Raw genomic sequence first — 13950 nt, forward strand, 5'->3', positions numbered from 1 at the left:
AAGACCCTAAGCAATAATGGAGAAGGTGCCTGAACTGGCCTGCATTATTCTGAAAAATAAATATATTCATATTCAAGATGCATCTGAGGCACAAATTTGAGTCAGGTTATAAGAAGGCAATAAGTTTTCTTGGTTTAGATAACTCCAAATAGCTTCAAATTTTGAGGGATAGCATTAGCACAAACTTAAAAGCAATCTAGGAACATTTAAAATAAGCCTTTCTTTTTCAAAAAAAAAAACAAATTTATTTATTATTTTACATCCCAGCCACAGTTTCCCCTCCCTTCTTTCCCCCAAGTCTCCCCAACCACTCACCTCTGTTCAAACTGCAGGAAGACTAAGCATCTCCCCATTTACTAAGGCTGGGCAACGCTACTCAGAATAAGAAGTAGAGTCACAAAAGCCAGTAAAAAGAGTTGAAGACAATCCCTGTTCCCACTGTAATTCTTTTTCTTTTAACAAATGTACATATTGTAAACAAAGATATTCAAGGTTATTAAACAGCATAAGGAAGAGATAATTTGTTTTTAGCATCAGGATCTCTAGTTCCAGACTCCCCTAGAATTTACTATGTAACTCAGGTTAATTTTGAACTCTCATTGGCAGGCCTCCTGCCTTAGCCTTGCAAATAGGCTAATTGTTAGTTGTGAAACTCAAGTTGAGCTATTATTACAAAAGGTGACTAAAGATTTATTTCTAAGAGTTGAAGTCATCTCCACACCTGCAATGCTTTTGACTACAGCATGTCATTTCTTCAGTGTTACTCAACAGAAGCAGAAATCTATTTAAAATCACTTTCTTAGTTAAGTTATTCAACAATCTAAGCTTTAGATTCAATTATACAATACACCAGAAATCTTAAACTTTTTAAACTATGTTTATTTGGCTGGGGAGAAGTATACCATGGAATAAAAGTGAAGACAGAGGACAACCTGTGAGAGCTGATTCTCTCTTTCTAGGGAGTCAAACTTGGGTCACCCAGTTTGGCAGCAAGCACATTTACATGCTGAGCCACCTTGCTAGCCAAAGATAAATAATCTTAGATCAGCTTAAGCTTGAAATTTAGAAATCTCTAGCAGCACTTGATTTCCACAGTAGAGCTCTCCTATTGTAATTCCCTCGGAAATAAATCTTGATGTATAATCATAGTATAAAATAATAATTCATCTTTCTGACATAAGATACTTCCTTATAGCTGGGAATAGAGCTCAAATGGTAGAATGCTTGCTAAGCAAGTGAAAGCCCTAGACTCAATGCCCAGCACTGGATGAAGAATAAAAAAAAAAAAAAGGATTTTTGGTACAACTCGTAACAATGTTTTGAGCTAATTAACTATGAAAGTCCACCAGACCTATGTTTAGGCTATACAAATTGGTTATTTTGGTTTTATAACCCTACAAAGGTTAAAGAAATAAAAGCTGTTAAATTTGACTTCTGACCTAAACAATGGACATTTTTTCAAGTTAGCAACAAGATTTTATTTTTAAATTTTCCACTAAATTTATTACTAGTCTACAAAGTAATGTTTGTATTAAAGGTGAGATTTTTGGCAATTAAGTGGTTTATCTTTAGCACGTGAAACATCTGCAAACCTATAAGCAGACCACTTACAACTAGATGGTGCCTGTAAAGGCTAATATAAAATGTGTGCAGTTTAAATCAGAAAGTGTCACTGACTTAGAGAAAACACAGAGGATGAGGATAGATGTTAAAAAAAAAAAAGTTGTTACTCTACTTAGTAACACTGCAGAACAAAACTGCCATATTGTAAAAGCTCAGAGTTCCTTGTCAACAAAGTAACAATTAGTAAAGCTTCTATAGGTTTATTTTATAATGCAGAAGTCAGGGAGTTTATAGGGCAAACTGAAAGCAGTCATATGCACTATGTTACATGTAACGAGAGGGCAAGTTGCTTCAGTTCTTGGGACTCAGTTTCTTCAGGTTATAAAACGGAAGAACACTAAAGCTAACACCTATGGGTGGCTTAGAGACTTGGCTTCTCTATGATCTTTATTTGGAACTCCTAAGACATCTCTTGTACCAAGATACTAGTTTAAAAGTACTTTCAGGAAAAATTCAACTTCAAGCAAGCTATCCTACCTTAACTCCTTTTCTAGTCACTTTGAGCTAGTCTAGAACTTTGAGCTGGAGATAGTGATGAAACACTGTGAGGGAAGAACAGTCAGTTATACAAGATTGTTATATGAAACTATAACCTGATGACAACTAAGAAATGCTGTTGATATTTTACAAAATCCAAACTTCTGCTTTGTTTTTAACAATGCAAATTCCAAGTAGCTAAGACATAGTTCTCCATGTAACTATTTTATAAGTTTATTAGAGCAAAATTTTCACTTTTACATAAGTACTGCTAGAAATTAAAAGAAAAAAGAACATTTCTTCCTCCCCTCCCCCTTTTGTTTGTTTGTTCGTGACAGGGTTTCTCTGTATAATAGTTCTAGCTGTCCTGGCATTCAATTTTTAGATCAGGCTGGCCTCGAACTCACTGATACCTGCCTGCCTCTGCTTCTCAAGTGCTGGTACTAAAGGCATGTGCCACCACCACAAGGCTTAAAGGTACATTTTCAAAAAGATACTTAATGGACTTTGTCAGGAAGATGGCTCCATGTATTTGTATACTTAGCTAAATTAAAAGATATGTTGGTAGAAGGCAAGCTAATTCAGCAGGTAAACATACTTTTGGTCAAGCTTGGAAGTCCTGAATTCAATCCTAGAACCTACATGGTGGAAGGCCAGAACTGACTCCTCTAAGTGGTCCTCCAACCTTCACATATGTGCTATGACATGTGTACATGCAGGAGCAGAATTTAATACAATTAAATAAAATGTAATAAAAATTTTGTTAAATAAAAATAAGTGACAAGAAAATTATTTCTTTTTTAGTATCAATCTAAACCAGTTAGTCAGATTGCTAATTTCATTAAATGTTTCACCTCATATTTACTGAATAGTAAGAAACATTACTTCATTTCATTGAGAAATTTGTTTCAGTCAAATGCAAGTCATAAAATAGTCTTGATTTTTTTCCCTTGAAATTATTTATTCCATCTTGTGACAAGGTCTCATGTATCCCAGGCTGGCTTCAAAATTGAATGGCCTTGAACTAGCTGGGATACACACATGCACCACTACATACTGTCCAGTGCCAGGCATGAAACCCAGGGCCACATGCACACTAAGCAATCATGCTAGCAACTGAGGTACATTTATAAGGCCATTTTAGAATCTTTCAACAAAGAATCAGAATTAAGCAAGCAAGAAAAATGCTTATATTAACTTATTTTAGCTATGTAACATATAACATTATTATAAAATTATTTTTATTAAATCATTATATTATCCATTAAGGAAATATATCTGATTTCTAAGAAAACAGTCTGAAGAGTTCAACATTTTCATAAGAAAGAGTTTATTTTCCTGTGCAAGGACTCACTCTGCTGGTTACACAAAGAATATATTCTTAGACAATGTGAAGTAATTATTTTAATGAACACTAGAGGGCAATATTTTCATTTCTAAACTAAATATCACTTTGTGTTTACGTGTATACTTGAATGTATTCTTAAATTTCACTTGAATAAACATACAATTTTGCATTTTAAATTTTGTATAAATACAGCATATTAAAATATATTTTATAAGTACTTTAAAACTTAAGATTAGACCACCAAGTATACAAAGTATGTGACTGAAAACTATTATTTTAATGACAAACATTCAACAATAAGGGTTCCTTATTTCTACTTACAATTTAATAAAAAGATTAATATATTAAAGCAATACAATATATTTAATTAAGAGATCTTTAGGAGAACACTAAAACTCTTTAATCCTCAAAACTCTTAGTTGCCAAAACAGCTGGAAATTCAAAATTAGCAATCAGGGAAGAAATCAAATATAAGTGAAAGAAAAATGAACACATCACACAAAATTTACAGTCTCTGTTTAAAGATACTGGTGTTAACCGGCAGCAAAATAATATAAATTTGAACTCTTTTTAATGTCTTAGCCAAATAAGTTTTCTGACTAAAACTCTTAGATATAACTCTTAGAATATTTAATTATGAATTAAATTAAATATAACTGTGCTGTGGGACAATGGTCTAATAAAATGCGGATTGGCCAGTAACCAGGCAGGAAGTATAGGCAGGGCAATGAGCACAGAATTCTGGGAAAAGGAATGACTCAGTTTGCAGTCCAGACAAAGAGGAAGCAAGACGAGAATGTCTCACTGATAAAAGCTACCAAGCCACGTGGCTAACAGACAAGAATTATGGGCTAATTTAAGATGTAAGAATTAGTAAGAAACCTGAGCTAATAAGCCAACCAGTTTATAATTACTGTAGACCTCTGAGTATGTCTTTGGGACAGAACGGCTGCAGGACCAGATGGGACAGAAACCCATGTCAACATAACTAAATTAAGTATCTATCCATATCAAATGAAAATTTGAAGGCATACAAATACCATTTTCAATATTTTTTAAAATTACATTATTTAGATATGGAATTTAAAGTATTATTCTCCAGTTACCTAAAGGTGAGACCCAGATGCTGAAAAATCTTGTCATTTTTGTTTTAATACAGAAATCTAGAGCTTCAAAATATAACAGTTTATTGATCCTTACTTTTGTGTGTTTAACAGAACTCAGATTTATACACAAACCCAACACCTCAAACAAAAAAACAAACAAACGCAGAAGTACTTACTTGAACCTAGCAGGTGAAAGAGGAGTAGGTGGAAACATTCCTGGTTCAAAAGAATCAAAGTAAGTCACTGTCCAAGAGAAGCTGCAGCAGGAGAATCCAGCAGTTAGAGATAGTGTCAGCAGAGACCAGAACCCTTAATGGGAAGAAAGGAAAAAAATTATTAAAATAATTTAAACTAGCTTCTTTATGTCCAGATGCTGATGTAAACTTTATTGTGTTTAGCACATGCTAACTCACATAAAGAAAAAAATGAGAATGCAGTTAGAGGTTATTTCATTAACTATTTTAATGAAATTATTACATGTGCAAGCAAAGACAAATTCTACCTAAAATTAGAAAAAAAATTGGTTTTATGACATTCAACTACAGCAAAAATAGTCAAAGCAATTTACTCTTTGCATGTCTTTAACAGTTCTCATGGAAATTCATGAGCAGTAGCTGGCATTTGCTATTGTTTTGTACTAAGTGCCTTCTTTCATTCCAAGACAAGAACTTTTTACATCAATCAATTGTACAATACCTCTTCATAACCTTCCTATGAAAATGAAATACTAATTCTTCATCCTTGTTCAGTATATAAACTAAAGTTGACTCCCAACTTACGAAGGAGTTGGGAACTCAAATTGGTCAAGTGAGAACTTTTTTTCTCACAGGAATCAAATCAAAAGTGTGGTATTAAAGTGAACCACAGTTGAGGAATAAGGGTTAGGAAGCACTACAAAGACATAAAAAAAAGTGACAGAACACAGGAATAAACTGATCTGAAGATTTTTGGATTCTATTCAACTCATTGAGGATATTAAAGGAATAATGAACTGTTTTTATTCTCATTCTCTTTAGTAGTACAGTTACATTTCTTAAAATTTTATTTTTTTCATTTCATGCATATGAAGGTTTTACCTGCATATATTTATGCATATCATGTGTGTGTCTGGTGGTGCTTCTAACTACTGGGCCATCTCTCCAGTTCTCAGTTTTAACTTCAAGGTTTTTTTTTTTTTTGGTTTTTCAAGACAGATTATCTCAGTGTAGCTTTGGTGCTTGTACTGAAACCAGCTCTGTAGACCAGGTTGGCCTCAAACTAACAGCGATTTAACTGTCTCTGACTTCCAAGTGCTGGGATTAAAGATGCATACGACCACCGTGTGGCTTAAGTTCAAGTTTTGAATAAGTCTTTCATAAATTTAATTCATTACATCTACTCAGCAAAATACCTGTATTTGGTACAAAGGATAACAAGAATTAACAATTTCCTGGCTACCCAAAAATGATTTAGGGAATATTTTTACCAAAAAGCAGGTAAGAAATATGTGCGCTGAGCTGTTTATGTATCATATGAAATTAATAACACTGACAACAATGCTGACATGTAAGAGTAAGAAATGAAACAGTAAGAAAGTGTAGAAGTGTTTTAAAAGACTGGCCTGGCAGTGGTGGGACACACCTTTAATTATAGCACTGGGGAGGCAGAGACAGGCAAATCTCTGTGAGTTCTGGTTTACAGAGTTAGTTTCAGGACAGCCAAGGCTACACAAAGAAACCCTGTCATAAAAAACACACACAAAACGAAAAAAGGATTAACCTAAATGCTGATGGTTCCTCTTTTCCTGCCCCAGCCCACCCCCTTTTTTAAAGTTACCCCACAAGAAGTCTGTGGCAAGGCAGAAAGGAGAAATACCTTATCTCTGACTTTTATGTTGTAAAATTACAAAGCTAGTATACAGATATAATCAGTGATGGAAGGGTAAACAAACTTCTAGAAGAGAAAAAAAATAATGAACGTTTTGGAATACAGATGAATTGTTTATGTGGCGCACACAGAAAGATGTTCCTACTTGGAATAAATGTGCTTGTGTTTGCACCAGGCCTGAAATATAAAGACGGAAGAGTGCTGTTGGGCTTCCTGGCACAGCCATCCAGAAAGACTATACACTAGAAAGGAAGGTGGTTTTGTACCTCTTGGCAGATGGCCCAAAGATCACTCTGCAGATACCTCTAAGTGGGGCACAGAAATAGCAATGGCCCTATCATTTAAGTGCTACATCTAAAAGGACATCCTAAATAGAATGCAAGATGTTTCAAAAGTAACTCACTTCAGCAAATGTCGTCAGAATTCACCTCAATTTCAAAACTCTGGCACAGTACCCAGGCTCTAGGATCTTAGCCCAACCTGGGACCAAGAATCACAAGAAAGGCTGAGATTCAACCACCTTCTTGTTACCTAGTGAAAACACGGCAAAAATCACAAAATTTGTGAACATCAATTTTGCAATGTTTCTACTGGCAAGTAAGTGTCATTTGCTACTTAAATATCTCCAAAGAGAGGTAAACATAACAAGAAAGTTTACTTCAAGATTAGTATAAATTTACATAGTCTCTAAAATAAATGTAAAGAAAATCAATTATTACAAACTGTTATGACATGACGAAACATACATATATAAAAAAGGTAAGGAAGGAAATATCATTTAAAACTCAGTATCTTGCTACTTAAATCAACCAGGCCTTTCTATCTCAGAGCTTTCAGAGCAAACCTGTCAAATTGACTAAAACTATTCTTGTGAGTAGCCATCTCATTTTTCTCTACCTATTATTTATAAGTGACTTTTTCATAAATAGAGCTGTTATTCACACATGCAAAAAATATTCTTGACATTGCCCATTCTGATTATTATTGTACAATGTCATCAAGACATTTAAATTATTTTTATATTCATTCTGAAATAATAAGCTGCATGACGAGGAAGTCATGTTATAATAATAAGGCTAAGGCTGCATTGCTATTGTAGTCTGTCAGTGCCTATGGTTCTGAAAATTATAAAACTCATCTACAAATAAGTAGGGGAAAAAAGCCAGAAAAGTAAACAACAACTTTGTCAGGATAGCTCCAAAATGAAAGCTCAGTTAACATCGTTAGTACGCCATCCCTAAGCTAACAACTTGGAGCTTGCTGTGATCTCTGTGCAAGCAAACAGACACAGGAAACATAAACACAAAGTCCTCGGCTGAAGTTATTTTCTCAGTATATTGCCCAGAAATAAGATTCTCACTTTGCTTTTTGCATGGAGCAGTCTTTGTTGAAGGCTCTTATCAGTACACACAGTTACAGTCTTATCACTACTTCAACAATATTGCAAATGACATAGCACAATATATAGACATATGTTCAAGACTTTCATTTTTTATTTTTTTAATGTATTTATTTATTAATTAATTAAAGATTTCTGTCTCTTCCCCACCGCCGCTTCCCCTTTCCCTCCTCCTCCCCCACCCCCAATCAAGTCCCCCTCCCTCATCAGCCCAAAGAGCAATCCAAACTGCCTAGGCTCCCACAAAACCAATAGGTGCAGTAGAATCAAAAACCCATTGCCATTGTTCTTGGGGTCTCAGTAGTCCTCATTGTCCGCTATGTTCAGCGAGACCGGTTTTAACCCAGGCTTTTTCAGACCCAGGCCAGCTGGCCTTGGTGAGTTCCCATTGTCTCAGTGTGTGGGTGCCCCCCTCGCGGTCCTGAGTTCCTTGCTGTGCTCTCTCTCCTTGTGCTCTTGATTTGGACCTTGAGATTTCAGTCCGGTGCTCCAATGTGGGTCTAAGTACACACACCTGTCTTCTCTTAAGCTCAACTTTTTAGTTGATATAATGTTGAAATTTCATCTTTTCCATCAACCGAAACTTGGTGGACTCAATATTTTCAACTAACGCAATGGCGGGGGAGAATGCACATTTCCTATTCAAATCTTTTTGTTAGTGCATTTTTCACATTAGTTTCAGGGTATGGTTACTTTTCAAATAAATATTAGCAACTGTCTGTATGTCTATAAACTTTTTGCATTAAAAAGTTAAGAGGAAAGTATGTGTTATCACTCAGCTTCAAACAACTAATGGCCAACTCTGTTCACTCTATGTTCTTTGCACCTGCTTCATCAATATACGAAAGCAAACAGTCTCATTCATTTTTGGGGAACTAACATTTTGATGGACATAAAGTGGTTTAAATAAATTAGTATTTTTGGCATATTCACGGTATGAAGGTTAAAACTTAAAAATGTATACTGTGAAATATACAATTTTAAGTCAATTTGAATTTGTGCTTTTTTTTGTCTTATAGCTACTTTTAGAGAAAGTGTTTTATAGACCAGGTTGGCCTTGATATTACTATGTAGCTGATAATAACCTTGAACTTATGATTCTCCTGTCTCTGCCTCCCAGCATGCATTACCGGGTCTGGCTAAAGTTTTTTTTTTAAAGTCTTTTTCTGCTTGACAGTTACATTTGATACGAATATTATTAAAAAAAAGAAAAACAATCCATAATCCAAAACTCAGACAAACTGTCATTTTTGCTCCATCCTTCCAGTCTGTTTACTTTTCTCTTTTCCCTAGTTATTCTTTAATGAGGCTATACAAGTTTTTAAAGAGGGTATTATAACAGATATAACTTATTAGTGACATTTATGTGAGATAATTTGTGTTACCCTGCACAGGAGCAAGAAAACTGTATTTTTCCATAATAGTTTGTGGGTTTAATTAAAATACACTGGAAATATCAAATTCTGAGTTTAGGTAATTTTTCACTCTAAGGAAAAACTGAGCTTTTCCTAAAATATCTATTTTACTCCGTGTCAGCTCCAGAACTTTGGCTTTTCTTTAAAAATTTAACCATATTTCTAAAATTTTGTATCGTAAAGTCATGATGGAAGGAGCCTCATTTATTCCTCTGAAAAAGAAAGTTGAAATTTTCAGTGATTTCACTTAAGACTGAACCCAGTATTTGTCAATTATTTCTTCCCTGAACATGGACAAAGATGTGGAAATTTGTTATGTATACAAACTATACAAGTAACTCAAAAACAAGAATAACTTGTTACTGAAAAGTCAATCTGGTCTTGGCCACACAAGGAAATTAATGTTAAATACCAAATGTTAAGGAATGATGGGCATGCATACACACACATGCATACAGACACATAAAATCATGTTTAGAAGCTGTGTATGTGTGTACATATGTATGTGTGTATGCATGTATGTATGTGTATGTATGGTCAGCTGATTTGTTTTATTCTGTTCTAGGACTCTTCCTATGTTGCCCAGGCTGGTCTCGAGCTCCTGAACTCAAGCAAACCATCATCTTCAGCTGCCTAAGCAGCTGAAGCAGTTATAAGGAACACAACAGACCCAATCCAGAAGCTTCTTTAGTCACTAAAAGCTGTCCATCAAGTCTCACAATAAAAATTTTGTATAAGCTATGCCATGCATATAAAAATACTAGCCCTACATATTTTATATGAAGTATTTTCTGCTAAAGGCAATTCCAAGTACTTCCTTAAGTATTTTTCCAAGTTTTCATAAACTGAAAGGTTTTCACGCTACATGCTGGGAAACATTAAAGACTGCTGGAAATACCACAATGTTAGAAACAAGACTAAGTTGTCAAATGTGAGAAAATATGGAAAACTAACAAGCAAAATTAGATAACAAAATGTATGTGTTTAGCACAATCAACCTGGCCTGAGAACAAACTTAAAAGAGGATCAAGTGGAATGTGTATTAAATAAGTAAGTTTATTAACCTCCCTGGAAAAGCAAGTTCAAAGGGATGATATGCAGAATTATTAAAAGGAGAGCCCAACATCTTAATTTATCACAGATTTGAGGAAAATTTAATAGAGTTGGTCTATCCTTTAAACCATCCACTGTCTCAACAGTTTACTCAGAGGTCTACTGTCAGTTCTGCAAGACCTACTGTGCATTTATTCTCAAATAGATTAACAAGTCAAGCTCAGAGTAATATAAGGACAAATATTACCACAATAGCCTCAATTTTATCAAGAACTTAGTAAATAATCTTTGCGGTGCTTCTCTGAAACAGGTGTTTGTTTATTTTGGTGGTGCTAGAGATGAGAATATGAGCATGCTAAGGAAACCATTACCACCTTGAAACAGATTTCTTAAAAGAATTTTTTTTTGAAAAAATTATCTGCCCACATGCTACAGTAGATATACTTTCTACATGTCAAACTATGGCTACTTGGTCCCCATGAATCTGACAGAATTAAGCTACTAAGTACTTGATACTGTATTTATTCTCCTATTGATCAGAGGCTCTGAGGTTTCTGTCTTGGCATAGTTGTTTCTGCTGTTAAAATAATTGTTTTCCTCAGTCCTGATTTTTAATAATAAAACACGCCAAATAGGTAAACTCCTCAAAGCCATCTGTGAGAGAGACAGGTATCATAATAGCCCTCTCCACTGGAAAGCCATAAACTGCATAATGTATGACATTTTGGACACTAGAAACTTACCTGGACATTAATGGCAAATAATTCTTACTTTAAAATTTTTATCTCATGAGAAACTGCTTACAAAAACATGTGAACACTAAATTCTTCTGAAGTCTGTTTCAGATACTATTTATGTTGGCTAAATTTGTGGTCAAGTTTCTAGTTCTAAATTCCTGAAGGAGAATAGGAAGCCTCTCCCAAAGCATAATTAGAAACTAATGATTTGCCAGATCCAAGTAACGCACAATAATGTTGAATCCTGTACACACACATGATGTGGGAGTCTGCTGTGTGCTGTGATTAACATTAATGAATAATCAAACTGCCTTGGCCTACTGATAGAACAGAACTTCGGTAGGCAGAGGGACTGGACTAAATGCTAGGAGAAAGAAGGGCAGAGTCAGAGAGACACCATGGATTCACTGGAGACAGATGCTGGGAATTTTACCTGGTAAGCCACTGCCATGTGGCGATACACAGATGAATAGAAATGGGTTAAATTAATGAGTTAGCCAGTAAGAAACTAGAGCCAATGGGCCAAGTAGTGATTTAATTAATACAGTTTCTGTGTGGTGTGGTTATTTTGGGGCTAAGCTAGCCGGGCCAGGACAAATAAGCGGCCTGGCTCTCCTTGTCTCACACACACACACACACACACTAGTGACCCATTATAAAAGTATGGAAAGTATCTAAATGTCTATCTAAAAAGGAAGTCTAATAATATTTATAACAATGATATACATGAAAAAATGCTAATGAATCACTTCCACGTGGTATATAAACAATTTTATCCCAAAGCATGTATAACTTAAATATAATTTAGAAAAACAAAAAATAAGTGATGAATAGAATGAACAGTTCATACCTAACAGCCCAGTATCTACATCATCTTCATTTTTCGAATTTTCTGCATGCAGTTCTGTAAATACAAAAAGAGGTTTAGGTAGCAGAGTAGTACTCCTTCAAGACACGAATATCCAAAGGCTCCAAAGACACTGTTCAACTGTCAAAGGTAGCCTGAAGTCAGAGTGAGCTTCGACTTCTGGTTTACCACCTTCAGCAAGCAAATACCTTTACAAGAATCATTGTGTATTTACAAAAATATCATTTATCCCCTGGGTTGTGTTGAAGACCGTTTGAACAAAAGAAACTTAAGAGCATAGTAGATTCTGACTTTAGTTCCTTGCTCCAGTCTCCAAAATACCAATGTCCTCTGTGATAAACTTGTACTTATGAGCATATAATTTTATAATGCAAAAGACAAACTGTGAGCACTTCAGGGTTGAAGTGAAAAAAAACGGTCAAAGGTGTTGACAGAGATTTGAAGCAATGGCAGTCAAACTTTTAAGACCCACAGTTAACAGCCCAATAACATTATGAAGAAGTAATCTGTCTGTCTTCCTAACAAAAATCCCATCAAACAATGGTAACCTGTCAAAGGGCTACCTGCATCCCGTTAGGAGCTGGGAGAAAAAAAAGCAAAACTGGGATTAAATAGACTTAATTTTCAGTAGTAAATGTGACAAAGTGTTGAATCCTTTCAATACAAGATACGGTTTTGAGGTTTCTATTTAGCAATAAATTGGCAAAGTCAAGACTATCAGCTCTAAATTCAAATCTCTTTCCAGTATAATGAACACTAACCACACAACAAACTCGAATAGGGGAAGGGCTGAAGAGTGTCTTTGGGAGCGTTCCTATTTGGCCAGTATGTCAGTTTCTGACACGGCAGAACAGACTCTGCCCTGCAACTGTTACTCTACCTCGTTACAAACACAGAAAAGCTATTGTCTATAAAAGTAGACATTTGGGCTGCGGAGAAGAAAGCCTTGTCCTTCGATTTCTCTACGGTCATTTGTGAATCAGCCTTAGAACATATACAGTCTATTTTTTTCATGGAAAAAAAAAAAAGCAGGGACTCTGATAAAATAGCCGTGCTAATGTTTCAACTCGTGTTCAATGCCTCTACATTTCTTTAGAGTGTGGATTTAGTGAATGAAATCCTTTCGAAATGGCTCTCATTATGGAGCAGGGATCTCCAGCTAGGGAGAGAAGACAAAAGGAGAGAAGAGCGAAGAAAGGTAGTTTCGAGTGAAAGTTTTGGGGAAAAAGTGTTGAATGGGGGCGAGTGCTGTACTGGCTCGACTGGACCCTGGACAGACTTCCAAGGCCTGGGCTTCGGTCAGTACCTTTAACGATCAGGTAGGCGATGGCGAGAAGGAAAGCAAGGAGGCCGGCGAAGAGCAGCGAACAGAGAATGGAAAGGACCTGGACCGGCCACCGCCGAGGCTGGCTTCTGGCGGCCGCAGTCGCCGGGAAGATGCCATTGCGCTTCTCGGGCAAGACGGGAGACCCGTCCCCGAGCCGCGGGAGAGGCGGGGCCCTCCTGGGCTCCGACAACGCCCCGGCTGAGAACTCTGCCCGCAAGTCGCGGGCCACTTGGTCGCACCCCTCGTCCTCGTCGACATCGCCCTCACCCCAACCATCCCCCCGAGTGAAGTTGGAATTCACCCGCCGAGACACGGGGCCGGGGGTGACCTGGCGGCGCAGTCGCGCGGACCCCGCACGCTCCATAAACGACATGGCGGGAAAGACGGAGAGACCCGCGGAGGTCGAACGTCCGCCGCAGCCCCGCCCCGTCCCGGCAACGGCCAATCAGCGACGGCTGCCGTCGGGCGAGACCAACGCGCGCGGGGCCGCGGGGGCGCGCGAGCGGCCGCCGCCAAGCGCGGCGGGCGCCTCTTCCGGAGGCGCTCCTATGGAGCGCGCGCCCCCGCGGCCCGCTCCCACACACAGCCGAACTTCCTCGGCCCTTTCGGGTCCCGTCAGCGCGCACCACCCGTCCCCCATAACAGCAGCTCCCCGGGCTGGGCTCGGCTCGGCCGCGTCCTAACTGCCAATCGCTTTCTCTCCCCGGCGGGCCATCTCCGCCCCTAGAGCT

At 37.2% G+C, this 13950-nt stretch overlaps 1 protein-coding gene across 2 annotated transcripts; it reads right to left on the reverse strand.

Annotated features, from left to right (window-relative positions):
• Positions 1–4705: 4705 nt before the first annotated feature.
• Arl6ip6 (ADP ribosylation factor like GTPase 6 interacting protein 6) lies at positions 4706–13725 on the reverse strand. 2 transcript variants are annotated; one of them, XM_050139999.1, is made up of 4 exons: positions 13199–13725; positions 11875–11928; positions 6824–6951; positions 4727–4863 (listed from the first exon to the last, which is right to left on the reverse strand). In XM_050139999.1, the coding sequence occupies exons 1-3, from the start codon at positions 13590–13592 to the stop codon at positions 6914–6916; spliced, it is 486 nt and encodes a 161-aa protein (XP_049995956.1). In that variant the 5' UTR covers positions 13593–13725; the 3' UTR covers positions 4727–4863; positions 6824–6913. The 2 variants fall into 2 exon arrangements, with proteins under 2 accessions (XP_049995955.1, XP_049995956.1); XM_050139998.1 differs by lacking the exon at positions 6824–6951 and having other exon boundaries at positions 4706–4863; positions 13199–13718.
• Between the last annotated feature and the right edge of the window lie 225 nt (positions 13726–13950).

Source organism: Alexandromys fortis, unplaced genomic scaffold, assembly GCF_014885135.2.
Source record: "Alexandromys fortis isolate MF-2015 unplaced genomic scaffold, M_Fortis_MF-2015_v1.1 scaffold_33, whole genome shotgun sequence".
Lineage (NCBI taxonomy): Eukaryota > Metazoa > Chordata > Mammalia > Rodentia > Cricetidae > Alexandromys > Alexandromys fortis.